The following is a 27,856-nucleotide window of genomic DNA, read 5'->3' as shown; positions in this document are numbered from 1 at the left end:
GGTTGTACGTTAATTAAAGTTAAAGCTGGCTGCAACAAAAAGGTTCAATTCATTTATTGTCTCAATACAAAACATGGTTAGGGTTATTTGCTGTGACAAATAAAAATTAAGCTGTGCAGCAGGTACTTACTTCTCTAGAAATTCTTGGAGACCTTGACGACGCTGCTCAACATGTTGGCCATTATTGGCACTAAAAAAAGGGTTTTTAGAAGGAAACTCTGGTAAACTTCTGCAAAGAGAATAATAATGAGCGTTCAATGATCAGATCAGTTGGTCATCAACAGTGACTTCCAAAATTTTAATATTGTGCAATCACTGGGAAATATTACATCAATAAACCTCAAAAATAATTAAGCAACATTACTCTAAAACCCACAGAATGTAACAAGAAGGGTTTATGCAAACAAGCTATATATGGCAAAGCTTTCAGAATTGAAGACCAAATAGCCTGCATTGCTCAGTCATTAATTAACTGATATATTACAATTTTAAAAGTCTCATGCTTTTACTATTTTTATCCCCAGAAAGCTCCAATTATATCCACGGGCCCTGTGGATAAATGCAAAGCGCAAAACAGTTAATTAGTGGTGCTACACTGAGTACGACTTATCAGAAAAGGTCCCTGTCTCAAATCGGTCAAGCTCAGCCAGTACAGCATTAGGAGTAAGTCTTGCTCACTCAGACATGCAAAGGACAGGGGTGGGGGCATGCGCAACAGAAAAAGGAGTAGGTGTAAACTTCCATCTCAGCATCCACATTTGAGTGTTTATATATGCATGAGGATGGCAGACTGTATTATGACACTTTACAAAACAGCAAAGAGGTCTTTAAATCATGATACTATAATATATTGAGCAGTTTTGCATCACTCCCATGCATTTATGGACTTACTTTTTATAACCAAGGCTGTACAAGATTTCAAACAGCTGACCCACGAGAACACACGCCAAGAACATCTTTCAGAGTGTGCCCCATTCTGTGCCAGTCTAACTAATGTTTGGCTACTACTAAAGGAAAAACTGCAGATGCTGACAATCTGAAACAAAAACACAACATGCTGAAAATGCTCAGCAGGTCAGGGGCCTGACCACAATTTCTGTCCATGCTGCAAAGATCCTTACAGACAATGGACGACATTTGCTAAATTCAAGGTCACGTGATGTTTCAGAGCGATTTTAAAAGTTGTTCACTTTCTCCATTAGATATAGCAAACGGAGCATGCCATAGTTTTAAAGGCAATGCTCCTCTGTTTCTCCTACCCTGGGTTCAACCAAAACATTTCTGTTCCATACTGAAACATTTTATTACAGAGTAAGCTAGCCAACCTAAACTACTAACCAGTGCAAATTCTAAATTGGATACTCGAAAAGCAGAGAGCAGAGAAAAGGCAAGCTTAGAGACAGACTGGGTAAATTTTACTTTTAATATGTGCGCAAAAAAGCAATAAAAAGTAGTCACTATTCAACTCAAACAAGAAATTCAGGAGGAATGCTTTTACCCAGATGTTTTTTTTTAATGCGTTCATAGGACATGGGTCGCAGGCTCTGCCAGCATTTATTGCCCATCCCTAATTGCCCTAGAGGGGGCAGCTAAGAGCCAACCACATTGCATGTAGACTAGATCAGGGGCGAGATGCTCTGTTTTGCCGGCGCCCGGGGGTTTCCCGACGGCATGGGGCTGCCCCACAATGGGAAACCCCATTGATCGGGCGGCGTAACGGAGTATCCCGCCGGCGTGGTGAGGCAGAAATGTGGCGCAGCAGGGCGGAGAATCCAGCCGCTGGTAAGGACAACATATTTCCTTCCCTAAAGGGCATTAGTGAACCAGATGGGATTTTATGACAATCGACAATGGTTTCATGGTCATCATTAGACTTTAATTCCAACTTTTTACTGAATTAAAATTTCACCATCTGGAGTGGCGGGATTTGAATTTGGGTCTCCAGAGCATTACTCTGGGTCCCTAGTTTACTTGTCCAGTGACGATACCACTACGCCACCAAACTCACTAGTGAGGCAAATCAGAGATGCATTTATAGGGGAAACACGTGGGAAAAATAAATAAAGGGGTAAGATGTTCATAAGGAGCATAAACACCACATGTTCTACATTCGACCAGTTGGGCCGAATGGCTCGTTTGTGTTCTACATTTTGTGCAATACATTCTTGAGTGTTTAACTTTAAACATCAGACTCAGCATATTTCTACTGGCATGCAGAGGCAACAATTTTCCACTGTTTCCCACAACTACTGGAGATTGAGCAATGGCTGGGCACTTTACCACAAAGGGAGAGAGAACATGTACAAGGTATGTTTTTGTGCTACACATCAGGACATCCAATTACAAGTTGTACTATTATTTTGACATGTCTTCTTTCCGTCCTGAGGTTGCACAAGACAGACTGGTTTTAAAAATAGAAGTAAAAATAAAACCGTACATCAATACAGCATTGTCTTGAAGTCGCTGCCTGAGCCAAGCAAATTCTCTGTAACGTCTTCGAACACAGGAAGTCTTCTTTGTGAAACACATACTATTAGTCTGGAAGAGAAAAATCAATTAAAAAGTGAGAAGTGAATGCTCCAAAAGTTAAAAGCAGGAAATTGAAGATTGAACATTTAGTGTTGAAATATCAATGGAATTGGTATCTTGATCATTGTCATTTTTACACTACTAGCTTTACACATGCCTAAGAATAAATGTATGTTATGAACCACGAGTAGCTTTGTTAATTCAAAGTTTTTAAAGTGTGGGTCCAGAATGTGTTCCTCTACTTTAGAACAATCTACTTTATCCTAAAGATGAAAAGGAGTGTTTTGTGGGTTAAAATTTCAATTTGACAGTAAAGTTTTAAAATCCTGCCTTTCTGAAAAGCTCTAGAGTTGCATATTACAGTGTAAACTTCCCTTTTTGGCCAGGGTCATAGCTCAAATTCTCACAAACTTTAAAAAAAAAATGGAAGCAATGTTAAAACAGAACGCACACCACATTAAAACAATGGTAAAGATTCCCTGCAATCACTTTGCATTAGCACTTCAAAAATAGTAGATTACTTTCTGCCATTTCAAATGCAATGAATCAAGTTTGTGATTTCAATGTTTATGTTACTAAGCATATAATGGCAAGAGGAAGATTAATGACCAATTGGGGCAGGCAATTTTGGAAATAGGCTCATACGACCAATAATTAAGAAATTCTTTACGTCAATGAACAAATGTAAAAAATTAAGCATGTTGTGGTAACAAGTGTTCACAAAATGAACATTAGTTACTTGGAGTGCAATGTTGCATCCCATAAGTGCACAGCATCAAAAAAGGACCTGTATGTGGGATTAAATGTATATCTTCCTAAATAACCCATTATTGAACAGGCACAAGGAAAGGGGCAAGAACACTTACTTTCTCAGGATGAGAAAAGGTTTCCAAAATCCCCAAGCGGGCCAATGGATAATTTGATTTTTTTTTTTTTTTTTAAAAGATAACTGCAGCAGTCTAAATTTCATGCAGTGGTCTCACATTGCCTGTTATCATGCTTGGAGGGCTGATTGTCAATTTGAAATTGTCACATTTTAATAAGTAACTGTATAACAGCATATTTATTCTACAACAGTTAATTGTGCGACAACTAATCTTGAGACAATCACAATATTTAAGCACAAAAATCATAAGTGTTTGAATGATACTTAATTTTATCTTTCAGTCAAAATATTCCTAAAATTGTGTTATTCCCAGAAATGGGTATGACGAAAAGTAATACACTTACATGAACACAAATTTCATAATCTACATAAGAGTGCCATGAATCTTCTTTCTTGATTCTTGGATCTCGCACCCAAACAGTGATGAATTCCTGATTTGGCATAGTAGAGAAGATCAGAAGTGGTCACTGTACAGCAATGAATATGAAAGCTAGTATGAAATGAAGTGCTTATTACGCAAGTATCTAGAACATGTGACAGCATCACGGAACTCAGATGTTTTGAGTCATAATGGAAATTCCTTTCAACATAACAACCAGCAGATTCACAGCACAAGTTAGAATTATTCTTAGTTCAAGCTTCCAGGCAACAGCAACTTTGAATAACGTACACATGTTCATTATGTGAAGTGAAGCAGTGTACAGTGATCTAATGGCTACTATTCTGGAATGAGTTGAAATCCCAAAGTTCTGAAAATCTGGTAATTTATGGCACTGGATAAAATGTTCAGCAGGCTCAACTAGTTCACCAATGTCCTTTGGAAGAGGACATGCCATCCCTACATGGCTGACTCAGTGCCCTCAGAGTTAGTAGAAATGAACAATAAATACCGCCTTTCCAGGCAAATAATAAAAAGGTGAAAACTGAATGTACATATTGCTGAGATCGGAGTTAATAAATTGGCTGATAATTCAAGTGAAAAGTTTAAAAGAATAGCAAGTAGATGAAGAGAAACAGCTGCATGGATAGGCCTACAATGTTCTGAATGAAGCTTAGAAGACACCAAGGGATTGATCCATTGGCCACAGAAAGATACTTTTCACTGTACTTCGATACATGTAACAATAAATATCAATCTTCCCACCCATTCCTTCCTCTCACCCACCTTAATGCTGGACTACAGTTTCACCAGCAACAACCTTCTGGTATCTTGTGCAAATAACCTGGGGCTGGATTCTCCAGCCCGCCGCGCCACATTTCTGCCCCGACAAGCCAGCGGGATTCTCCGTTACGCCGGCCGGTCAATGGGGTTTCCCATTGTGGGGCAGCTCCACGCCGTCGGGAAACCCCCGTGCGCCGGCAAAACGGGAGAATCACGCCCAGGATCTTTGAAATCCATCAGTTTATTCATTTATACAATCCATCAATTTTCGTTTCAATGCTGTCCTTAAAACAAAGTAAGGATTTCCAGTACGGGTATGCTGGAAAGCCAAGGAACTATTTGACAAGCTTATGAAATTACTGCTTCCATTCAGTCAAGTCAGGTTAAGCAAGCAAAAACTTCTTTTAAAAAAGTTAAGCAAAAGAAAAGTTAAATAGTCTTGAAAAATAACATCTCATTTTGTGAATGTAAATTGAAATAAAAATCTCAGGTCTGTCTACTGCCCCCTCTCCCTCCCCCCCCCCCCCCCCCCCCCCCCCCCCCAACCACCATATCTCACCCATGTCGGCAGGGGAGAACAGAGAGGACAAGTAAGAAGATGTAAACTTGTTATTTATAGTTATGTATAAATTTTAATCACGTTAACAGGTTATTGCACAAAACCTCAAACGTTAGCTGTCTAATGCGTGTTGCTTTCACTCTTTCAGCCAATTCATTATTAGGTTTGATGTTGGATTCCCAGTCTTATCCTTCTACAGCAGCTTTTCACATCAAATTTTATCAACGGCCTAGTAATCCAACAGGACTTTGTAACATCCATTTGGTTTAAGATTTTCTCAAAAAAGTCAAGATATTTGGTGAGGCAAAATTTGTTCCTTCCAAAATATAATGACTCCCACTTGTTTGAGTATCTGTATTTGTTATTTGCAGTCATTTATTTTGGGGGGTCGTTACCAATTTAAAAATAATGGCCTTATAGTGTCTGGCTTTTAGGAATACAAGACCTAGAACAGGTGCAGGCCAGTCAGCCCTTCAAGCCTGCTCTGCCACTCAATGAGATCAAAGCTGATCTGGTCATGGTCTCAACTCCAGTGATGGAATTGAAGCCCACTGCCCTCTATCCCTGTGAGTCCATGTCTGCCATAAAGTGAATATGCCATCCAGCTGTGGCAAAGAAGAAATCAGAGACCAACAAAGTGCAGTAATTGTACAACCGCTTGTGATGTGACACTAAGTGCTGCAGCTGGTCATTGGAAGGCACCAGAGGATCAGGGCCACAAATTAACTTTGGCAACTACTGGCAGGTATAGCAACCAGTGCTACCAGGTCTTTGCAGGCAAGGGTACAGATGTTGATGACCATCCAGCTGAAGGGCCACAGTCTCCTGCAGCACTGTTTCTCGTAACCTCAAGGCAGCTCCTCTTTGGCAGTTGAGGGTTTGGCCTCTGTTGACTTCCTACCTTTTTCCCATGTCTGTGCCTCCCAATTCCCTCCATTCTCCTGCAAATGGGCTGCCCTCATCACCACAGTGCCTAAAATCTGACACTCCTGCCCCATTGCCAGTTGGAGCCTTTCCTATGTGTAAGTAGTTGTCCTTGGCAGTTTTGCCCTCTGATCTTCTACCTCCATGATGCCAGGAGTTGTTGAGTCTGCTCAAAGTCCAGGCACTGAACACCGACCTTTCCCTCCAACCTCTGGCAGCGTCAAGGGCACCCCCTTACCAAGCATCCAGTTCCCCTTTGCCCTCCTAACATACTTATGGGTTAGGGTGATGACCTAGGGCAGCCATGACTGGTTCCTACAGTGTATGCACCTCCTCTTGGTTGTTCTGAAACTGACAATTTTGAAAGCCTATTACATACCCCACTCTTTCTTTTCCAGAAGTTCAAGAAAACTCGTTTAAGTATAATGAGCCTTCATGAGGATGAGAGTGGGACTCCCATCCTGCCCTGCACTGCTCATGATTTCCAAAGTCATGATCGGTGCCTTGGCACTGAAATGTCAACTGGCACCAGTATTTTCCGGGGGGGGGGGGGGGGGGGCTTCAATCATTCCTAGGATAGGGAATGGTTAGAATTCAGCTCTGTGGTTTCTACAATTAAACAAAGCAAGGTTCAATTAGAAAAAAAACATTGGATTTTTGTCTGTTCAGTGAGGAGGCTCTTTCTGACCAATAGTTTATTGTATTTACATTCAAGCATTTAGATGAGTACTTGAAATGCTATAGGATACAAGGTTATGGAGCAAGACAGTGCAGAGGGGTTTCACTAAAGAAAAATGTGGGTTGTTTAGAAAGTGCCAGCAAGGATTTCTAAAGGGAAAATTGTGTTTAATTAACTTGCGAGTTTTTTGATAAGGTAACAGATAAGGCTGCAATGCTATTGATGTGGCGTACATGGGGCGGAATTCTCCCATTCAGCTGCAGTGTGTCCACGCCGTCGGAAACGCTGTCGTGTTTCATGGCGGCGTGAACGGGCCGCTGGGAGTACCGATTCTGGCCCCTACTGAGAGGGCCAGCACGGCGCTGGAGCGGTTCACGCTGCTCCAGCCTCCCATTCCGGTGTGAACTCTGCGCCGCGCCGACCCGCGCATGCGCGGTGACCTCCCTCAACATGCCAGCCCCGACGCAACATGGCGCGGGAGTTCAGGGGCCGGTGCGTAAGAAAATAGGCCCGGGGAGCGAGAGGCCGGCCCGCCGATCGGTTGGCCCGATTGCGGGCCAGGCTCAATTGGAGGCACCCCCGGGGTCGGAGCCCCCCTCCCCCCCCCACAGGCTGCCCCCCGACCCTGCGCGCAGAGTTCCCGCCAGCTGGTGTGGATGGCCGCCTGCGGGAATATGCCTTTTCAGAGCATCCGCTCGGCCCCTCCGGCCGGAGAATCGGCGGCCCGGCCACGTCAAGCGGCCCGCAACCGGCGCCACGCCAAATGCGCTGGCGCCAATGTCCCCGATTCTCCGCTCCAAGGAGAATCGTGTGCCGGCGTCGGGGCGGTGTGGCGCAGTTGCGGGGATTCTCCGGCCCGGGCCTGGGAGAATCCCACCCATGGACTTTCATAAAACCACAAGAAACAGAAATGGGAGGCCATTCAGCCCTTCAAGCCTGCTCTGCCATTTAATAAGATCATGGCTGATGTAATACTCACCAAGTCCACTTTCCTGCCTTCTCACTGGAACCCTTAATTCCCCCACTGATTAAAAACCTGTCGATCTCAGCATTGAAAACGTTCAAGGATTTGGTCTCCACAGCTTCCTGAGGTAAAGGTTCCAAAGATTGACTGCTATTTTGAGAGAAGAAATTCTTCCTCAAATCCGTCTGAAATGAGCACCGCCTTGTTCTGCAACTATGCCTTTGGTAGTACACTTTCCCATGATTGGAAATATCCTCCCAACATTTATCCTGTCTAATCCCCCAAGAATCCCTGTGTATAACATTCATTAGGACACAGCTAGAGTACTGTGTGCAATTCTGGTCACCACACTATAGGAAGGAAATGATTGCACCAGAAAGGGAGCAGAGGAGATTCACTAGGTTGTTGCCTCAGCTGGAGCATTTCAGCAATGAAGAGACACCGGTTAGGCTGTGGTCATATTCCTTAGAGCAGAGGAGGCCGAGGGTGGACCTGACTGAGATATACACAACTATGAAGGACGTAGATAGGGAGAAACTTTTCCCCTGGGTAGAGTGGTCAATAACCAGGAGCCATAGATTTACGGTAATGGGCAGGAGATTTAAGCGGGGATTTGAGGAAAAACCTTTTCACCCAGTGGGTGGTGGGAATCTGGAACTCGTTGCCTGAAAGGGTGATAGAGGCGGGAACCCTCATAACAATTCTTTTTTTTTTGATATAAATTTAGATTACACAATTATTTTTTCCAATTAAGGGGCAATTTAGTGTGGCCAATCCACCTACTCTGCACATTTTTGTTTGTGGGGGTGAAACCCACGCAGACACGGGGAGAATGTGCAAACTCCACACGGACAGTGACCCAGAGCCGGGATCGAACCTGGGACCTCAGACCCTCATAACGATTAAGAAGCATTTAGATGAGCACCTGAAATGCCATAGGATTCAAGGCTATGGAGCAAGTTCTGAAAAATGGAATTAGAATATTTTAGGTGCTTGATGGCCAAAGGGCCTCGTTCAGTGCTATATGACTCCAAGATTCAAATCTTTACTTTTATACTCCAGCCCTCTTGAAATAAAGGCCAGCATTCCATTTGCCTACCCTATTATCTTCTGCACCTGTATGCGAGCTTTATGGGTTTCATGACCCCCAAGTCCCTTTGCACGACAGTGTTCTGCTGTCTCTCCATTTTAATAATAATCTTTATTGTCACAAGTCGTCACAATCTTTATTGTCACTGTGAAAATCCCCTAGTCGCCACACTGCGGCGCCTGTTCGGGTTTCTGGTTTAAATAATAATCCATCTTCTCATTCTTTCTTCCAAAATGAACCGTCTCACATTTTCCCACATTGAATTCCATTTGTAATCTTCTGCCCACTCCCTTAACTGGTCAGTATTGCTCTGTAAACTATTGATATCTTCCTTCCAACCTGCCCTCCCTCCCACCTTTGCATCATCCACAAATTTGGCCAAAATGTTGTTCCTTCCTCGAACTCATTAATATATACGAAGTTCCAGCACTAATTCCTGAGGCACTTCACTGATTACTGCCCTCCAACCTGAAAAAGTCCCCTGTTTCACTACTTGCTGCTTCCAGTTAGTTAGCCAATCCTCTATCCATGCCAGAATATTAACTCCAATACCATGATCTTTAGCCTTTTGTGTAGCACCTTAACAATGTCTTTTGAAAATCCAAATAGACAACATTGACTGCTTCTCCTCTATCAATACTGGCCAATACCTCCACAAAGAACTCCAGGGTATTTGTCAGACGTGGGACACAATTTAGTGACCACGTTGTGCTCGAGCGAGACCTCAACGCAGCAAGGAGATCCAGGGTGAAACCGCCCAACAGCCTTCACCCAAGTCCCGCGAGACATCGGAATTGGAACTCTGCCCAAAAGGGGCAGGACGAAACGGCGCTCATCGAGTAGGTCTTAAACCTACTTAAAGCCTACCTATCTGTGACCTACCACCTACTTCAAACTACCAGCCTCCTCAGGGAGGCTGCAGCCAGGCACCAGTCAGTACTGGTCCACAAGAATGTGGACCAGGAGGAACGGCATCCGGGGAGGGGGCGGGGGGTCTCCTGGGCCACTGGAGGCCCCCCCAAGTGGTCAGGGATATTGCAGGGTGGCCTCCTGGCCCTTCCCCTGAAACATGGGCACCTTGGCACTCCCCAGCTGCCACTGACACTCTGTCACTGCCAAAGTGCCTGGGTGCCACTGCCAAGCGTCATGGCCCGAGGGGGGCCATGCCCAGGAAAGGAGGGTGGAGGGGGAGTTTGAAGGGAGGGGGTGTGCAGGGCAGATAAGTAGGGGCCTCTGAGGACAGCAGGGTGAAGCAGTGGTTCGCACTGCTGCCTCATGGCACCGAGGTCCCAGGTTTCGATCCCGGATCTGGGTCACTGTCCTTGTGGAGTTTGCATGGGTTTCGCACCCACAACCCAAAGATGTGCAGGGTAGGTGGATTGGCCATGCTAAATTGCCCCTTAATAGTTAAAAATGAATTGGGTACTCTAAATTTATTTTTGAAAAAGTAGGGGCCTCTGGAAGGTTTGGGTGATGGTGGGTGCTGTAAGGAGGGGCAATAGCAGGGTGTCTTGCTTGGAGGGGTGTGGGGTAGTGCCCATGTGTGTGGGTGTGACATTGTGAGGGGGTGGGGGACCCACAAGCTCACAGAGATTGGGGCACCCTTTTAAAATGGCAGCCCAATCTCCTGGTTCAGATCCCCAGTGCTGAAAAAAGATCTAAGTGTGGGCCATACCAGTGAGAAACTCCCCACGGCCCAAAAAGTCACTAAGTGTCATTGGAGAATGATGGGAACTCACCGTCTGAAAACTCCCTGGAAAAACCCGCCACAAATGAACTTAGAAATCTTTCCATTGGATTCTGTCCACGATTTCCCCTCCATGAAACCTTGCTGGCTCGGCTTGGTCCAGCCAGTCTTCCGATCTATTATTAACTGTTGCTACCTTATAGGCTTTCGCTTTAAATTTAACACCCTTAAGTTCCTTGGTTATCCATGTTCCACCTCTCCTTAAGTTTCGTTCCACCTCAATGGGATGTATTCTTGTTGGAAGTCATGAATTATCTCCATCACTGCTCTTCTACTTTCTTACTTACCAATGATGGTCAATTCCATCCTCATACCTTCACAATTCTCCTTCTTAAAGTTCAACACTGATATTTCAGTCCCAATGTTCTCCCACTCAAGTTGTATGCTAAATTCTATCAGACGGTGACACTACATGAAATGAAATGAAAATCGCTTATTGTCACAAGTAGGCTTCAAATGAAGTTACTGTGAATCGACCATGATTAATGCAGTGCTCTTTTTAGATGCATTTAGAATTTCTTGATTTAATCACATTCCTACAGTGTGGCTACTTTTCCGGGGCCTATACAATACACCCACCATTTTGCTTTCTTCCTTTGGTATTTGTCACTTCAACCCACATTGACTCCACATCCTCAGAGCCGGGATCATCCCTCAGAATTGTACCTATTTCCTCAGAGCTACATACATACATACATACATACAGAGAACATACAGTGCAGAAGGAGGCCATTTGGCCCATCAAGTCTTCACCAACCCACTTAAGCCCTCACTTCCACCCTATCCCAATAACCCCTCCTAACCTTTTTGGACACTACCTCACTGCCTTTTGCTTCCCACCTGTCTCCACCAGTCCTTCTTAAAAGTCAAATAACCCCGAGTATTGATTTCCCAAATTTAATCTCCTTGCAACCATGTCTTAGTAATGACTATCATATCATACCCATTTAACTCTATTTGCGCCATCAGTTCATCTATCTGTTTTGATATGCTATGTGCACCAAGATGCAGAACTCTCAGTTTTGGTTTTAAAACATAGAACATAGAACAGTACAGCACAGAACAGGCCCTTCAGCCCTCGATGTTGTGCCGAGCCATGATCACCCTACTCAAACCCAACAACCCCCCCCTTAACCTTACTTTTTAGGACACTACGGGCAATTTAGCATGGCCAATCCACCTAACCCGCACATCTTTGGACTGTGGGAGGAAACCGGAGCACCCGGAGGAAACCCACGCACACACGGGGAGGACGTGCAGACTCCGCACAGACAGTGACCCAGCCGGGAACTGAACCTGGGACCCTGGAGCTGTGAAGCATTTATGCTAACACTAAGCTCATCTCTAGAGACAATAGAGCCACTGTTTGTATTTTTGATTTTTTTTTTTGCCATGTCTTCCTCCTTTGCTTTCACTTTTTCTGTATTTTGCTTCTAAACCAGTTTCCATTTCCTCTAACTCCCTGCTCAGGTACCCAGCCCTCTGCCATACAAGAAGTCATTCGATACGGCGCCACACAACAGACTTTTGAGAAATGTTGTAGCTCGTGAATAAAAGGGACAGTAACAACGTGGAAAAAGGTGGACTGAATAAAAAAGGAGAGTGTAATGGTCAATGGATATTTGTTAGGCAGGAGGAAGGTTTGTAGTGATGTTCCCCAGGGGCTCTTGCATTTCTTGATATATATATATTAATAATCAAGATCTTGCCGTGCAGGGGACAATTTCAAAGTTTGCGGTTGACACAATGTGGAAGTATGGTAAACTGTGAAGAAGACAGAGTAGAATTTCAAAAGGATAGAGACAAGTTATTGAAGTGCGTAGATAGGTGGCAGACAAAGTTCAATGCGGAGAAGTGCGAGGTAATGCATTTTGGGAGGAAGAATATTGCTATGACAACCTGAGCAAGTGTGCAGTCAATCCATGCCCCTTATGCCCCAGAGTCACAATACAAGTGAATTAACCAATAATTCCTATTTTAAAAATGTAAATGAAAGAGAAAAGAGCCTTTGCTTCAGATGATGAGTCCTTTGCAAGCTTGCTCCCCAGTAGCTCGAGAATCATAGTCCTTGTTTACAGCCTGTATTCACAATTTTCCTGGTGAGACAGATTTCCAGTTTTATCACTTTGCTCTCGGTTCGTGGCCTGCCTTCAGGCCCCGTCTTCAGGAATCCAACACCCACAGACTTAATGGAGAGAGCGAGTTAGCTGGATCTTTTTTTGAAGAGGCTTCGCAGCCGTTTTTTGGAGAGGATCTCTCACCTCCTCTGCCAGAACCAAAAGTGAAACTAAAATGGAACCTCATGGCTCTGAGAAACATTCCAGAGGAATAATATCCAATCACCACCTGTTACCGGGCAGAGCACAACCTTCTGGGCTCAGTCGTTGGCCACAAGCCAAAACAATCCAACAGATTCCCAGCCAATCTTGATCATTGGTGTTGGCGCGCGATTTAAATCTGCATAGCCTTCCAAATTCGGCTTGTTTGAATTTAAGGCTGCTTCGTGCAGGCTGCTTTGCCTTAAAGTTACAGGACCATTAAATATCCATGGATCAAAATTGTAACAGTAAGAGTAAAAAAAAGGGACAAGGGAATAGACAGGGAAGAAACAGGAAGGAACAGAAAGGATCCTGGATAGACAATGTAAAATAAGGCATACCAAAGAGAAAATGCTGGAAAATCTCAGCTGGTCTGGCAGCATCTGTAGGGAGAGAAAAGAGCTAATGTTTCTAGTCCAGGGGACCCTTTATCAAAGCTTTGACAAAGGGTCATCTGGACTTGAAACGTTAGTTCTTTTCTCTCCCTACAGATGCTGCCAGACCAGCTGAGATTTTCCAGCATTTTCTCTTTCGTTTCAGATTCCAGCATCTGCAGTAATTTGCTTTTATAAAAAAAGGGATACATTCTTAAAGGTGTGCAGGAGCAGAGAGACCTGGGCGTTTATGTGCAGAAGTCATTGAAGATGGCAAGGCAAGTGGAGAGAGCAGTTAATAAAGCATATAGCATTCTGGGCTTTATTAATAGGGCTTAGAGTACAGCAGCAAGGAAGTTATGTGGAACTTACACAAAACGCTAGTTAGACCTCAGTTTGAATATTGTGTACAGTTCCGTTCTGGGTACTGGGCTATAGGAAGGATGTGAATGCATTGGAGAGAGTGCAGAGGAGGTTTACAAGAATGGTTTCAGGGTTGAGAAACTTCAGTTTTGAAGATAGATTGGAGAGGTTGGGACTATTCTTCTTGGACATAAGGCGGCCAAGAGAAGATTTGATAGAGATGTTCAAAATCGCAAAGGGGTTGGACAGAGTGGATAGGGAGAAACTATTCCTGCTTGTAAAATAATCAAGAATAAGAGGCATGGATCTCAAATAATTTGCAAAAGAAGCAAACGTGATGAGAAAAAAAAACTTATTCTCACAGTAAGCGAGTCAGGTCTGGACTGCACTGCCTGGAAGTGTGGTAGAGGCAGGTTGAATCGAGATATTGAAGAGAACACAGACATTACTTGAATAGAAACAGTTGTGCAGGGAGGCCTCCTTCTGAATAATCAACTCGTCTTGCTCTGCCCCAGCCAAAGGAGCTGAAGAAAGGATAGGCATGACAACCAACACAAATTGTGAAGTGCTACGAAACCCACTGGTGCAAAAGTGCCTTCTGGAATTTGGCCAACTGGCCATTAGACATAAATTCTATAATTGAACAAACGTTTGTTTGCTTGCAGAGACAATAAAAGATAACAATTTGTGATGTAGCCAACAGACATTATAAATGAATGCGGACAAAGCTTTGGTGGGGCTGTTAGCACTAGATATTTCAAACTAATTTCCCCAAAAGCAGCAGAAAGACAGAGAATCCCATGATGTGCCTTAAATGCAACTTGCTTCTGGGGACTTGCATCCAGAGGAGTAAACAGGAATCTTGCCTGCAAATTTCATCCTATTAGGTGTCATAAACAACCTGTAAAATTCCTATTCATTCTGAAGATTATACACAAAACAGTGAGTACAATTTATACTTCAGAAAAATTTCACAAACCTGCCAAGATATCAAAGCCATTGAAATAAAGAAATTTGGTAACATTCACACTACTTACATTTTTTTTATCCTTTACTGGTTCATCCATTGTTCCTCATAGAAGTCTAGATGAGAATACATACACAATTATTTTAATTCCAGGTATGTTACATAGAATAAAAAAGACTAAATGCACATAACCCTTCAATATTTAGCTGGACTACAATAAAGCTACTTTACCACTATTATTGTTGCTTTACTAAAGTTATTTTACATCAACTCAGCATAAAAATACAAGTTAGCCTAGATAAAGGGAACTGTAGCGACATGTATGACCGACTGGTAGAAAGGGCCGACACCGTACTGGACGCAACAAGAAAGAAATGGGAGGAGGACCTGAGGATTGAGATAGGGTGGGGACTCTGGAGCGAGGCACTGCATAGGGTCAACTCCACCGCCACGTGCGCAAGGCTCAGCCTGACGCAACTAAAAGTGGTACATAGAGCCCACTTAACAACAACCAGTATGAATAGGTTCTTCCCGGGGAGGACAGATGTGAACGGTGCCAAAGAGTCCTGGCCAACCACGCCCACATGTTCTGGTCTCGCCCCAGACTCGTGGAGTGCTGGACAGCCTTCTTCGAGGCCATGTCCAAAGTGGTGAGGGTGGAGCCATGCCCGAAAGTGGCGGTCTTCGGGGTATCAGACCAGCCAGATCTATTCCTGGGGAGGAGGGCGGACGCCCTTGCCTTTGCCTCCCTGATCGCCCGCCGTAGAATTCTGTTTGGCTGGCGGTCAGCAGCATCACCCAGAGCTGCAGACTGGCTGTCCGACCTCTCGGAATCTCTCCAAATGGAGAAAATCAAATTTGCCATCCGAGGGTCGGACGACGGCTTCCACAGAACGTGGGAGCCATTCACGCAACTGTTCCGGGACCTGTTTGTGGCCAACGAACAAGAGGCAGAATAGCCGGGTGGCCACAAATCAGAGGAAAATGGTCGGGAATTGGGGGAAGGTAGCCGAGGCATGGAGGGGAGAGATGGACTGGGAGGGGGAGGGGACGGCTAAACCTGAGGAGGGAGGGGCGAACCACGGGGGGGGGGGGGGGGGGGGAGGAAGACAGATAAACCTGGGGAGAGAGAGGCGAACCATGGAGGGGGGGGGGGGCGGGACGGGAGAGGAAGGGAGGGCATGGGATGCCAAAATGTGCATGACACCTCCAGGAGCGGGGAACGAGGAAAATGGAGATGGAGGACGGGAGGAGCGGCAGAAGCGGGAGATGGCAGCGAGACCCGTCCGGGAAGGGCAGACGACACCAACACAGCACAGCCAAATATCGCACGCTGTGATTTTCTCCCCGGCACCCAAATGCGTGTGCGCCCCCCCCCAGTCCCCGCCTCCCCCCCGGCCCGGTCCCCACCACCCCTGCCCCCCCCCCCCCCCCCCCCCCCCCGGCAGGCAGTCGCCTAATTACGTGGTGTGGGTAATTTTGCCAGATGTACAGATCTGCCGCTGTCAAACTGGTGCACAATACCCCACCAGTTATTCTATTTCATATTTTATTATATTTTTTAATGTTGGGGTGTGCCTTTCTCCTCTAAATATGTGTGTGTATATATATATGTTTCTTATTCTGTGTACATAACAGTAATTATACCTTGTTCAAAAACCCAATAAAAACATTTATTTAAAAAAACTTCAACTGCAACCCGGGGGGGCGGGGGCGGGGGCGGGGGGGGGGGGGGGGGGGTGGGGCTACGGGTCCGTTATGGGGGTTTGTTCTCATGGTTTTATGCTTATTTCTTTTTCTTGTTAATTTATTGTTTTTGTATCAGAGGGGAGGGGTTACTGTTTTTCTCTATTGTGATAAAATTTGTTGTTGAAAACTTGAATAAAAATTATTTAAAAAAAAAATCCAAGTTAGGTCAAAATTGTGCTAGTTCACTGCAACAGTTGCTTATGATGCATTGGTGATTTGACAAACTGAGAACTCTTTTATTGGAAGTCCAAGGAGTGATGAACATAAAATGTACACACTAGGCTTGGATTACGTATCCGAATCACATGTTCTAATCCCTCCATGGCCTTATATCACTCTTTCTTTAATTTCCTCCAGCCCTTCAAGGACAGGAGTGTTACTGCAAGTCTGGCCTCTTGTGCATTCCAGATTATTTCTGCCCTTCTTTTCATGGCCAGGCCTTCAGCTCCGAAATTCTGTCCTTTAACCTCTCTCCACGTCAAACTCTCAAGACTTAACTCTGATCAAACCTTTGGTCACCTTTCCTAATACCTAGTGGTTCAATTTCCATTAACACTCCGATGAAATGCCTTAGGGTGTTTTCCAATGTTAAAGTTGCTATTAAATACAAGTTGCTGTTTCTGGAATCCAATGCCCCTCCAGATTGCAACTCTTATGCTTCTATTTCCATGTTTCATGGCATCAATGGAATATTCCTGCCCAATTTCATCTCCGAAAAGTTCTCTAAAATTTAAACAAAGAGCCAAGATGAGTTCCTGTAGCGCACCTTGTAGATGGTGCACACGGCTGCTACACGGCTGCACATGTCCTCAGAATGCGTCGGTGGTGCAGGGAGTGAATGTTTGTGGGTGGGGTGCCAATCACGCGGCTGCTTTGTCATTTTTATACTTTTAAAGGATTTTGGGATATCCTGAGGATGTGAAAGGCACTAAATATGTACAAACCCTACATTAGCATGTTGTTTCTGTATGCTATTAATTACCACAATAATAGGGTTTTTTTGGTAGTTTCCGTCTTTGAGGTTAGGGCAGTGCAAATTCAAGAGTAGGGTAGTATTTACTGGAAGTTCACCACTGAGAAACGTTTGAAAATCATCTAAGTGATAAAAAAAAATGTACTCCATAAATTTAACTGGCTTTGACCTTGGGTGGGGTGCTCTTTCCAAGAGCCGGTGCAGACTCGATGGGCCGAATGGCCTCCTTCTGCACTGTAAATTCTATGAAAATTCTATGATTAATGTGAAAAGGACAATACGTGTGTTAATTATATGATAATCATTTTTAATTTATTGTTGTAGCAGATTTTATTCTATTACCTCCACAATCAGTGCTATTTATAATGCCAGCATCAGTGATTACGAACAAGACTGCATTGGCAGCAGTGGTTAGCACGGCTGCCTCACGGTGCCAAGGTCCCAGATTCGATCCCGGCTCTAGGTCACTGTCCAGGTGGACTTTGCACGTTCTCCCCGTGTTTGCATTGGTTTCACCCCCACAACCCAAAGATGTGCCGGCTAGGCGGATTGGCCATGCTAAACTGCCCCTTAATTGGAAAAAATGAATTAGGTACGCTAAAAAAAATTTTTAAAATAAGACTGCACTACAAAAGAATGAACCATCAAAACACACATTGATATCAGAGGCTTAAACAAATGGTCTGTTTCCAACAATAGAAAGCTTTGCCCATATCCAAAGTATCCAGATCTGCAATATTTCAAATTGTGATTGTCAACCTTGGCCAAAGATTGGGTGATCTTCTGTGATGTTGCTCAAAAACAATTTTAAGTTTGCATACATAATAGATAGATTTCATGTGAAAAAGAGTGTTCACTTTGTCATCATGCTGGATAACTGCAATTTATACTGTAATAATTTTCAGATAACACAAGCACTGACCATGCATTGTGGGCGGCACAATGGTTAGCACTGCTGCCTCACAGCTACAGGTTCAATTATGACCTCGGGTGACTGCCTTTGTGGAATTTGTACTTTCTCCCCGTGCCTGCCTGCTCCGGTTTCCTCGCACAGTCCAAAGGTGTGCAGATTAGCTGAATTGGCCATGCTAAATTGCCCCTTAGATGTCCAACGGTTAGGTGGGGTTACGGGGATGGGGTGGAGGCTGGGCTTACGTGGGATGCTCTTTCCGGAGGGTGGTGCGGACTCGATGGGCTGAATGGCCTCCTGCACTGTAAATTCTATGATTATAAATCAGCTGACGTGTTGCTGTGTTTTCATAATGTAAGCTAATATCAAATGGCAGGGGCAGCATGGTGGCGCAGTGGTTAGCACTGCTGCCTCACGGCGCCGAGGGCCCGGTTTTGATCCCGGCCTCGGGTCACTGTCCGTGTGGAGTTTGCACATTCTCCCCATGCTTGCGTGGGTCTCCACCACCACAACCCAAAAAGGTGTGCAGGGTAGGTGGATTGGCCATGCTAAATTGCCCAATTGGAAAAAAATAATTGGGTACACTAAATTTATTTTAAAAAGGAAAAAGAAAAAAAAGAGTGGAAATGTCTTCCCAGTGTATATCGTACCAAACCCTTTCATAATCTTAACGGCCTCTTTCAGGTCACTCCTTGGGTTTCTCTCTACTGGAGAAAAGAGCTCCGATTGGTTCAATCTTTCAATCTTTCCTGATCAGTAACCTCTCGGGTTGTGGTATCGCTCTGGTAAATCTTTTTCTACATGATCTCAAGTGGCTACATATCCGAATGGATATGAGTAGCACATTAAAAGATCTATTCTTTCATAAACTTAATTCTATGGCAGTATGGTTGAAAATCATGTCTAATAGATTTTATCTAGATAATATGGATTCCATTGTTTGAAAGGACAATTTACAGCAGGCAGAAGAGGCTACAGCTGTTAAATCATTTTCTTTTGCTGCTGTGATAATCAGCACAAGCTGTGTCTTGTTATTGATTCTGCTGATAAAAGGGAGATATGAAAACATTCTGTTAGATTGCATTTCAAGATATTCTGGTTTTGTCTGAGCCAATACATGGAGTTGATGTCTCTTAGCATCAAGATATCCCAAGTAAATTTTCTAACAGTTCATTGTACTGATGAGGATTTACAACGCTAGACTATTGAATGTTGCAGTAATGTCCTTCAGGAATGGAAATCTGCCATCCTTACCCAGCCTGATCTATATGTGACTCCAGATCCACAGCAATGTGGTTGAATCGCAACTGCTCTCCGAAATGGTCAATTAGGCCATTCAATTCAATGGGGCAACAAATGCTAACCTTTCCAGCACCGGTCACATCCCATGAAATAATAAATTTTCAACAAAAAAAAAAGTTCCGTCACTGCCTTACAACAAAATTCTACTCCATCGGTTCATAAAGACACCCTATCTTCTCCAGAACAGGACACTACACCCCACCAAACTGCTCAGTTTCAGAGACACGAGAGTAGATTTTGATCAGAAGAACTAAAACACCAGCTTGGAGTAGCAAAAGTGTTATTCTGAAATTGGGTATAAACTCAATTATCCATTAAAGTTAATCAAAGGAATACTGTAAATACTTGCACTCAATATTTTTAATAATGGTCACTGTTGGAATGAAATCAAAGCAGCAGTTGGTTTTCAGCCTTGCAGCAAACATTTGTAGCTTTTTATCACGTTAAATAATCAACTGAGTAATCACTCTCTCCAAGTGTACCACAAAATATCCACTGGGCACCTTGAATCTTATTGAAACACAGAAGAATTATTTAAAGTTACATGATTTTCTCAAGTGTTAGTTTACGGCATTTTGGCAATATTTTCATTTCATTCTCCCACTAAAGTCCTCATAGTCCCAGATGACCATAGGCTGCTTTCCCCTTTTGAGGATGAAAGCTGACTGGTTGTGATTTAATCTGAGGATCACCACACCTTAGGTGAAGGGCAAGGTTGAAAAGGTGGTTATTCGCCTTCACAAATAACCTCAAATGGTACAGGAATTGAACCCATGCTGCTGGCCTCGCTCTGCATCACGAACCAACTGTCCAGTACCCAACTGAGGTAACTGGCCCCCCACAACTAAGATGTTGCAGCTCCAAAATAGTATGCTGTTAAAAAGGAATTATAGTAGGTTTCAAAGTAAAATACCTATGTATAGTGTATATATATATTGGCGGAATTCTCCGCAACCGGAAAAAAATCGGCAAAGCCATCGTGAACTCGGCCAAGTTTCACGACGGCCTCGGAGGCCGATCCTCGCCCCCTATTCTCCCCTACCAGCGGGGATAGGAGGGCCGTGCCGGGAAACACGGCTGCAGGGCCTTGTCCCTGGCGTGAAGGCCTGGCGCGCCAAGAATGATGTCAGCCGCGCATGCGCGGGTTGGGCAGCTCAAACCCGCGCATGCGCGGTTGCCGTCTTTCCCCTCAGCCGCCCCGCAAGACGTGGCAGCTTGATCTTGTGGGGCGGCGGAGGGGAAAGAGTGCGTCTCTTAGAGACGTCAGCCCGATGATCGGTGGGCGCCGATTGCAGGCCAGTCCCCTCCCGAGCACGGTTGTGGTGCTCGATCCCCGATCCGCCTCCCACAGGCCCCACACGACCAGGTGTGGTTGCCGCCGCCGTCGTGAACAGGTCGGGAACGGCAGGCCGCTCGGCCCATCCGGGCCGGAGAATAGCTGGGGTGCTGGAGAGTCGCCATTCTGCCTCCGTCGGGCGACTCTCCATGGATTTCCGCAAGTATGCCGACCACGGACAATTGGTCGGTGGGGAGAACAGCAGGAGCGCGTCGGACCGGCGTCGCGGGAAAAAACTGCGTGGCCCGCTATTCTCCCACCCATCATGGTTGCGGAGAATCGCGCCCATTATACCTCGGTTCCTGTACAAGGCAATATTTCCCAGCTGTCAAAGGTGCACTATCCATAGGTCTTGGGACGGCGCTGAGGACCCAGATTCGATCACGACCCGGGTCACTGTCCGTGTGGAGTTTGCACATTCTTCCAGTGTCTGTCTGGGTCTCACCCCCACAACCCAAAAAGATGTGTAGTGTAGGTGAATTGACCACACTAAATTGCTCCTTAATGGGAAAAGAGAGAGAATTGGATACTCTCAATGTTTTTTTAAAATCCATAGGTCTTGGTGTAGATTTGTCCAGGACTGAACTACAGCGAAGCATTAGAGAAAAGCAAAAAACAACTAATATTGGGATTCTTAGGGTTACATCAGCCCATAATCTACCATCAGAATAGAAACAAGTCTAATAGCATTCATTGTTATTTGTGTGCAAATTCTATATCGTCACTTGGGGTGATGGCAGATGCACAGTTAAACACTGAAACACAGAAGTTGCAATTGGTCCACCATAAACTATGCAAAAACAGCATTGCATCATTTGGGTACCATTTAAAATTATATTGATTGTCTTAATATTGCTAAATTTGGATGGTAGATACAAACTAAACCCATCACTATGCCATGCCCAGTACAGGCACAAATAAATTCCAAATGTTAAAGCTGTATATATATAAAACAGTTTTTAACATGGCTGGCAATATCAGCTCCAGGCAGACCTGAAATTCAAGCAAATGCCTTATTAACATATGGACAATCACAGCCTACTGTGAAATTCACAAGTCCCTTTGTTAAGCATGCACTGTAAACAGAATAAGACTATCACATGTCAGCCCACTCACCTTTCTACTTCACCCTGGACCACAAAGACATCAAAACTCAATGTTCTTCCTAAAAAGGTGTTCAAAAGGGTAATGTAAATAGAATGGGTCATTCAATTACAAAGAGCCTGACAGTCACAAAACTCTCAGTGTGAAAGACTACAATACAAGATGTGTATTTTGGAAGGTTAACTTTGGATGCCTCACACTTTACATGGTTGGACAGCCATGTTTGTTACCTGTTCTTTTGAAAAATAACAGCTGATGCTATTCTGATCAGAAACACCTTGCCAGATACCATCAAAAACCATCCAAACCATCAAACCAGCTGCAAGACAACTACATAGCCAAATATACAATGATACCTTGAAAATAGGAGTAGGCATCTCCCCACCCCAACCTGTTCTATTTTCAAGTTCAGTGAGAGCAGACCTGTTGCCAATTCAACTACAAGAAGCCTCATCTGAGAATCCTCTGCTTTGTAAGACCTCCACATCAGGCAAAGCATCAATTCATTGAAGAAACTACAGGCCTGAAATAATGACTACTTGTAATTGCATTGTTTTTTTCTGCTTCTTCATCTAATTTTGTGTATATGGTAATGTGTGTGTGACATTGCATTAAAACCTCCCGGACAAGTATGTGATGATAATAAATAATCTTTATTTTGAAATTCACAAAAGCTGGAAAGTATTTAAATTGGAACAAATCACTGAGGGCAAGAGATCACACGAGCTTCACAGATAAAAACACCGATCATGAGCAATAACGCACAAACTTTGTGAGAACTGAAAGCCATATTTTGATCGAAGTACCTTTTTAATAACATGATCATTTTTATTACTGCCAATCAATCTCTCTGGCATGCAGTCTCATTCCTTTTTTTGGGAGCTATTTTTATTTAAATTGTAACCTTTTTTAAATCAACATTTACACAACTACCCAACACATAATAACAGAAATAATACCCCCAAACCCCCTCCCCCACACCACTATAAACTAAGCCCCCCACCATATCCCACCCCCACCCCCCCCCAAACAGCTAACAGTGACCAACTCTTTAAAGTACATTATAAAAGGCCACCATCTACGGTAAAACCCATCCACCGACCCTCTCACGGTGAACATGACTCCATTAGGTCACCCAGCCACGCCGAGGAGCTTGGCGGTGTAGTCGACCTCCAACCAAGGAGGATCCGCCTCCTTGTCAAAAGTGAGACAAAGGCCAGAGTATCTGCTCCTGCCCCCATCCAGAGCTCAGACACATCTGCAACCTCAAAAATTGCTACCAGTGGTCACAGCTCCAACTGAATGTTCTGGATTGCCGGCATGATATCAAAAAAGGACCTTCAGAAGACCACCAGCTTTGGACTTCCGGTGGCGGCAATGAGGAGCTAAGCCGCACATTCGGCAGCTCCCGGCTGAGAACGGACTTTGGGGCTCTTTTCAGGGCCCCCAACGGAGCTGTGGCGGCAAATGCCGACGTGGGAAGAGGTCAGGAGTCGACCCCAACGGTCCTGTGGTCCGGACCAGGAGTGGGGTAAGGAGAAAACCGGAGAAAGCACCGCCGAAAAAGCGGGGGAAGGAAGACAAAATGGCGGCCGGCGGAGGCCTTGAGGAGCTGAGGCAGTGGGCTCAGGAGCAGCAGGCGACTCTGCTGCGCTGCTTCCAGGAGCTTAAGTTGGAGCTGCTGGAATCGCTGAAGGTAACCAACAGGGAGCTGATGGAGACCCAGACAGCCCAGGGGGCTGCGATCCGGGAGCTGCAGCAGCAGGCCTCCGAAAGGGAGGTTGAGGTCGTGGCCGTGGCGGGGAAGGTGGAGATGCACGAGGCACTCCATAAAAGATGGCAGGAGCGGTTTGAGGAGCTGGACAACCGGTCGAGGAGGAAGAATTTGCGGATCCTGGGCCTCACGGAGGGGCTGGAGGGGTCGGACCTAGCGGCCTATGTGGTGACTATGTTAAACTCGCTGATGGGGGCTGGGTCCTTCCAGGGGCCCCTGGAGTTAGAGGGGGCCCACAGAATTCTGGCTAGGAGGCCCAAGCCGAACGAGCCGCCGCGGGCGGTGTTGGTGCGGTTTCATCGGTTCGTGAATCGTGAGTGTGTGCTCCGGTGGGCCAAGAAGCAGCGGAGCAGCAAGTGGGAGAACACGGAGGTGCGGATCTTCCAGGACTGGAGTGCGGAGGGGGCGAGGCGGAGGGCCGGGTTTAACCGGACGAAGGCGGTGCTCCACAGACGGAGCGTGAAGTTCGGCATGTTGCAGCCGGCGCGTCTGTGGGTCACCTATAAGGATCGGCACCATTATTTTGAGTCCCCGGAGGAGGCGTGGGCCTTTCTGCAGGCCGAGAAATTGGACTCAAACTGAGGGCCTAAGATGGGGGATGCTGTATAATACTGTATTTGTATTTGCTTGGTTTAATGTAAGATGTGGGTTGGCCTTAGGGTGGGTGGGGTGATGTTGATTTGTCTTTTCTATATGGGTTTTTCTGCAGGGGTCTGGTGGACGGTTCGGGCAGGGGGGGGTAAACGGGGAGTTCGGGGAGCTGGTGGGGGGGGACTGACAATGGGAGTAGCCCTGGAGGAGGCGGGGCCAGGCAGGGCGAAAGCGCGGGCTTTCTGCGGGTTTCCCGCGCTGGGAGATGGTGGGGGCGGGGTCGGGGCTGAGAAGCGCGGGTCGTTGCTGGCTGTTTTCTTTTCCCGCGCAAGAGCGGGTGGGGGGGAGGAGGACCCGTTGACGGGCACGATGGAGGATGGGGAGTCCCACGTGGGGAGGAGTCGGCGGTAGGGCGGGAGTCGCCGGGGTCAGCTGAAGTTAGCTGGCTCACGGGAGTGCTATGGAGGGAGGGGCGCGGCTAGGAGGGGTCCTAGCCTTGGGGGGGGGGAGGTGGGGGGGGGGTACCGGGTTGCTGCTGAAACGGTCTTGAAGGAGCTGGAGGACGCAGGGGGTGCTGGAGGGGGGAGGGGGGGGGGGAGTTGCCGCCGTGGGAAACTGGCAGAGCGGGGGACGCTGGCCGGGGGTGGGCAAGGGGGCAAGGGATGGGGTATGGCTAAATCGGCAGGGGAGGGGGGCAGGGAGCCCTCGGATCCGGCTGATAACCTGGAATGTGAGGGGGCTGAATGGGCCGGTCAAACAGGCCCGGGTATTTGCGCACCTGAAGGGGCTGAAGGCGGATGTGGCTATGCTCCAGGAGACACACCTGAGAGTGGTGGACCAGGTTCGGCTGAGGAAGGGATGGGTGGGTCAAGTATTTCACTCAGGGCATGATGAGAAGAGTAGGGGGGTGGCGATCCTGGTGGGGAAGAAGGTGTCGTTTCAGGCGTTAAATGTGGTGGCTGACAGTGGCCGGAGATATGTGATAGTGTGTGGCAAGCTGCAGGGGGAGGGGGTGGTGTTGGTGAATGTTTACGCCCCAAATTGGGACGATGCGGGGTTTATGCGGCGTATGCTGGGCCGCATTCCGGACCTGGAGGTGGGGGGGCCTGATCATGGGGGGGGGGGGACCTCAACACGGTACTGGATCCCCCATTGGATCGATCCAAGTCCCGGACGGGTAGGAGGCCGGCGGCGGCTAAGGTGCTGAGGGGATTTATGGACCAGATGGGGGGGTGGACCCCTGGAGGTTTGCGAGGCCAAGGGCCAGGGATTACTCGTTTTTATCCCACGTACATAAGGCCTACTCGAGGATTGATTTTTTTTGTCCTGAGTAGGGGGTTGGTGTCGAGGGTGGAGGATGTGGAATACTCCGCCATTGCCATTTCAGATCATGCCCCGCACTGGGTGGACCTCAGGCTGGGGGAAGAGAGGGACCAACGTCCGCTCTAGCGCTTGGAGATGGGGCTGCTGGCAGATGACGAGGTGGCCGAGAGGGTTTGAGGGTGTATCGAGAGGTACCTTGAGGCCAATGACAATGGGGAGGTCGGAGTGGGGACGGTCTGGGAGGCATTGAAGGCGGTGATGAGGGGGGAATTGATCTCCATCCGAACCCATAGGGAGAGGGGGGAGCAGAGGGAGAGGGAGAGACTGATAGGGGAGATGGTGCGGGTGGATAGGAGATATGCGGAGGCTCCAGAGGAGGGATTGCTGGGGGAGAGGCGTAGCCTTCAGGCCAGATTCGACCTATTGACTACCAGAAAGGCGGAAGCTCAGTGGAGGAAAGCACAGGGGGCGGTGTATGAATACGGGGAGAAGGCGAGCAGGATGCTGGCACACCAGCTCCGAAAGCCAGTGAGATTGGGGGAGTGACGGATAAGGCTGGGAAGGTGGTGCGGAGGGGAGTAGATGTTAATGGGGTCTTCAGAGACTTCTATGGGGAACTGTACCGGTCGGAGCCCCCGGTGGAGGGGGGTGGAATGGGGCGCTTCTTGGACAAGCTGCGATTCCCGAGGGTGGAGGAGGAGCAGGTGGAGGGACTGGGGGCGCCGATCATGCTGGAGGAAGTGGTCAAAGGGATAGGGAGCATGCAGTCGGGGAAGGCGCCGGGGCCGGATGGGTTTCCGGCGGAACTTTATAAAAGGTATTTGGGCCCGTTGGGCCCCCTGTTGGTCCGGACCTTTAACGAGGCAAGGGAGGGGGGGGCTTTGCCCCCAACTATGTCACAGGCGCTGATTTCCTTGATCCTGAAGCGGGACAAGGACCCTCTGCAGTGCGGGTCACATAGGCCGATTTCGCTGCTGAACGCCGACGCTAAGCTGCTGGCAAAGATCCTGGCCACTAGAATAGAAGATTGCGTGCCCGGGGTCATTCACGAGGACCAGACGGGGTTTGTGAAGGGAAGGCAGTTGAATACGAACGTGCGAAGGCTCCTCAATGTCATTATGATGCCGGCCATGGAAGGGGAGGCAGAGATAGTGGTGGCAATGGATGCAGAGAAGGCCTTTGATAGGGTTGAGTGGGAGTATTTGTGGGAGGTGTTGGATAGGTTTGGGTTTGGGGAGGGGTTTATCCGATGGGTGAGGCTGCTCTACGAGGCCCCGATGGCGAGTGTAGCCACAAATAGGAGGAAGTCGGAGTACTTTCGGCTGTACCGTGGGACGAGACAGGGGTGCCCCCTGTCCCCCTTGCTCTTCGCGTTGACGATTGAGCCCCTGGCCATGGCATTGAGGGAGTCAGGGAACTGGAGGGGCCTGGTGCGGGGTGGGGAGGAGTATCGAATGTCGCTGTATGCGGACGACCTGTTGCTGTATGTGGCGGACCCGGTGGGGGGGGGGATGCCGGAGGTGATGAGGATTCTTAGTGAATTCAGGGGTTTCTCGGGGTATAAGTTGAACCTGGGCAAGAGTGAGTTGTTTGTGGTGCATCCGGGGGATCAAGAGGAGGGGATTGGTAGGCTCCCATTGAAGCAGGCAGGGAAGAGCTTCAGGTACCTAGGAGTCCAGGTGGCTGGGAGCTGGGGGGCCCTGCACAAGCTCAACCTCACAAGGTTGGTGGAGCAGATGGAGGCGTTTAAGAGGTGGGATATGTTGCCGCTATCACTGGCGGGGAGGGTGCAGTCCGTTAAGATGACGGTGCGCCCGAGGTTTTTGTTCCTGTTCCAGTGCCTCCCCATCCTTATCCTGAAGGCCTTTTTTAGGAGGGTCAACAGGAGTATCACGGGATTTGTGTGGGCGCATGGGACTCCGAGGGTGAGAAGAGTGTTCCTGGAACGAGGCAGGGATAGGGAGGGGCTGGCGTTGCCCAACCTCTGTGGGTATTACTGGGTGGCCAACACAGCGATGGTGCGTAAGTGGGTAATGGACGAGGAAGGGGCAGCATGGAAGAGGATGGAGGCGGCATCATGTGTGGGCACAAGCCTGGAGGCGCTGGTAACGGCGCCGTGGCCGCTCCCTCCAACGAGGTATACCACAAGCCCGGTGGTGGCAGCTACCCTCAAAATTTTGGGGCAATGGAGACGGCATAGGGGAGAAGTGGGGGGCTCGATGGAAGCCCCGA

The 27,856-nt window shown here is 47.0% G+C and overlaps 1 protein-coding gene across 4 annotated transcripts in view; it reads right to left on the bottom strand.

Moving 5' to 3' along the window:
* The window catches only part of snx10b (sorting nexin 10b), an 82,525-nt gene that overhangs the window by 16,582 nt on the left and 38,087 nt on the right, over window positions 1-27,856 (bottom strand). For 2 of the 4 annotated variants that reach the window (XM_038797249.1, XM_038797251.1), the window contains exons 2-5: window positions 14,633-14,678; window positions 3,760-3,846; window positions 2,438-2,538; window positions 131-229 (exon numbers count right to left, since the gene is read on the bottom strand). In XM_038797249.1, coding sequence (XP_038653177.1) covers window positions 131-229; window positions 2,438-2,538; window positions 3,760-3,846; window positions 14,633-14,662 — 317 coding nt within the window. In that variant the 5' untranslated portion in view covers window positions 14,663-14,678. Of the gene's footprint in view, window positions 1-130; window positions 230-2,437; window positions 2,539-3,759; window positions 3,847-14,632; window positions 14,679-21,948; window positions 21,968-27,856 lie in introns of those variants that run through there. The other 2 variants (XM_038797250.1, XM_038797253.1) reach the window with 2 other exon arrangements.

This window comes from Scyliorhinus canicula, chromosome 5 (genome assembly GCF_902713615.1).
Source record: "Scyliorhinus canicula chromosome 5, sScyCan1.1, whole genome shotgun sequence".
NCBI lineage: Eukaryota > Metazoa > Chordata > Chondrichthyes > Carcharhiniformes > Scyliorhinidae > Scyliorhinus > Scyliorhinus canicula.
Note: the sequence above shows the minus strand (reverse complement) of the source record. Positions and strands in the feature narration are given on the sequence as shown.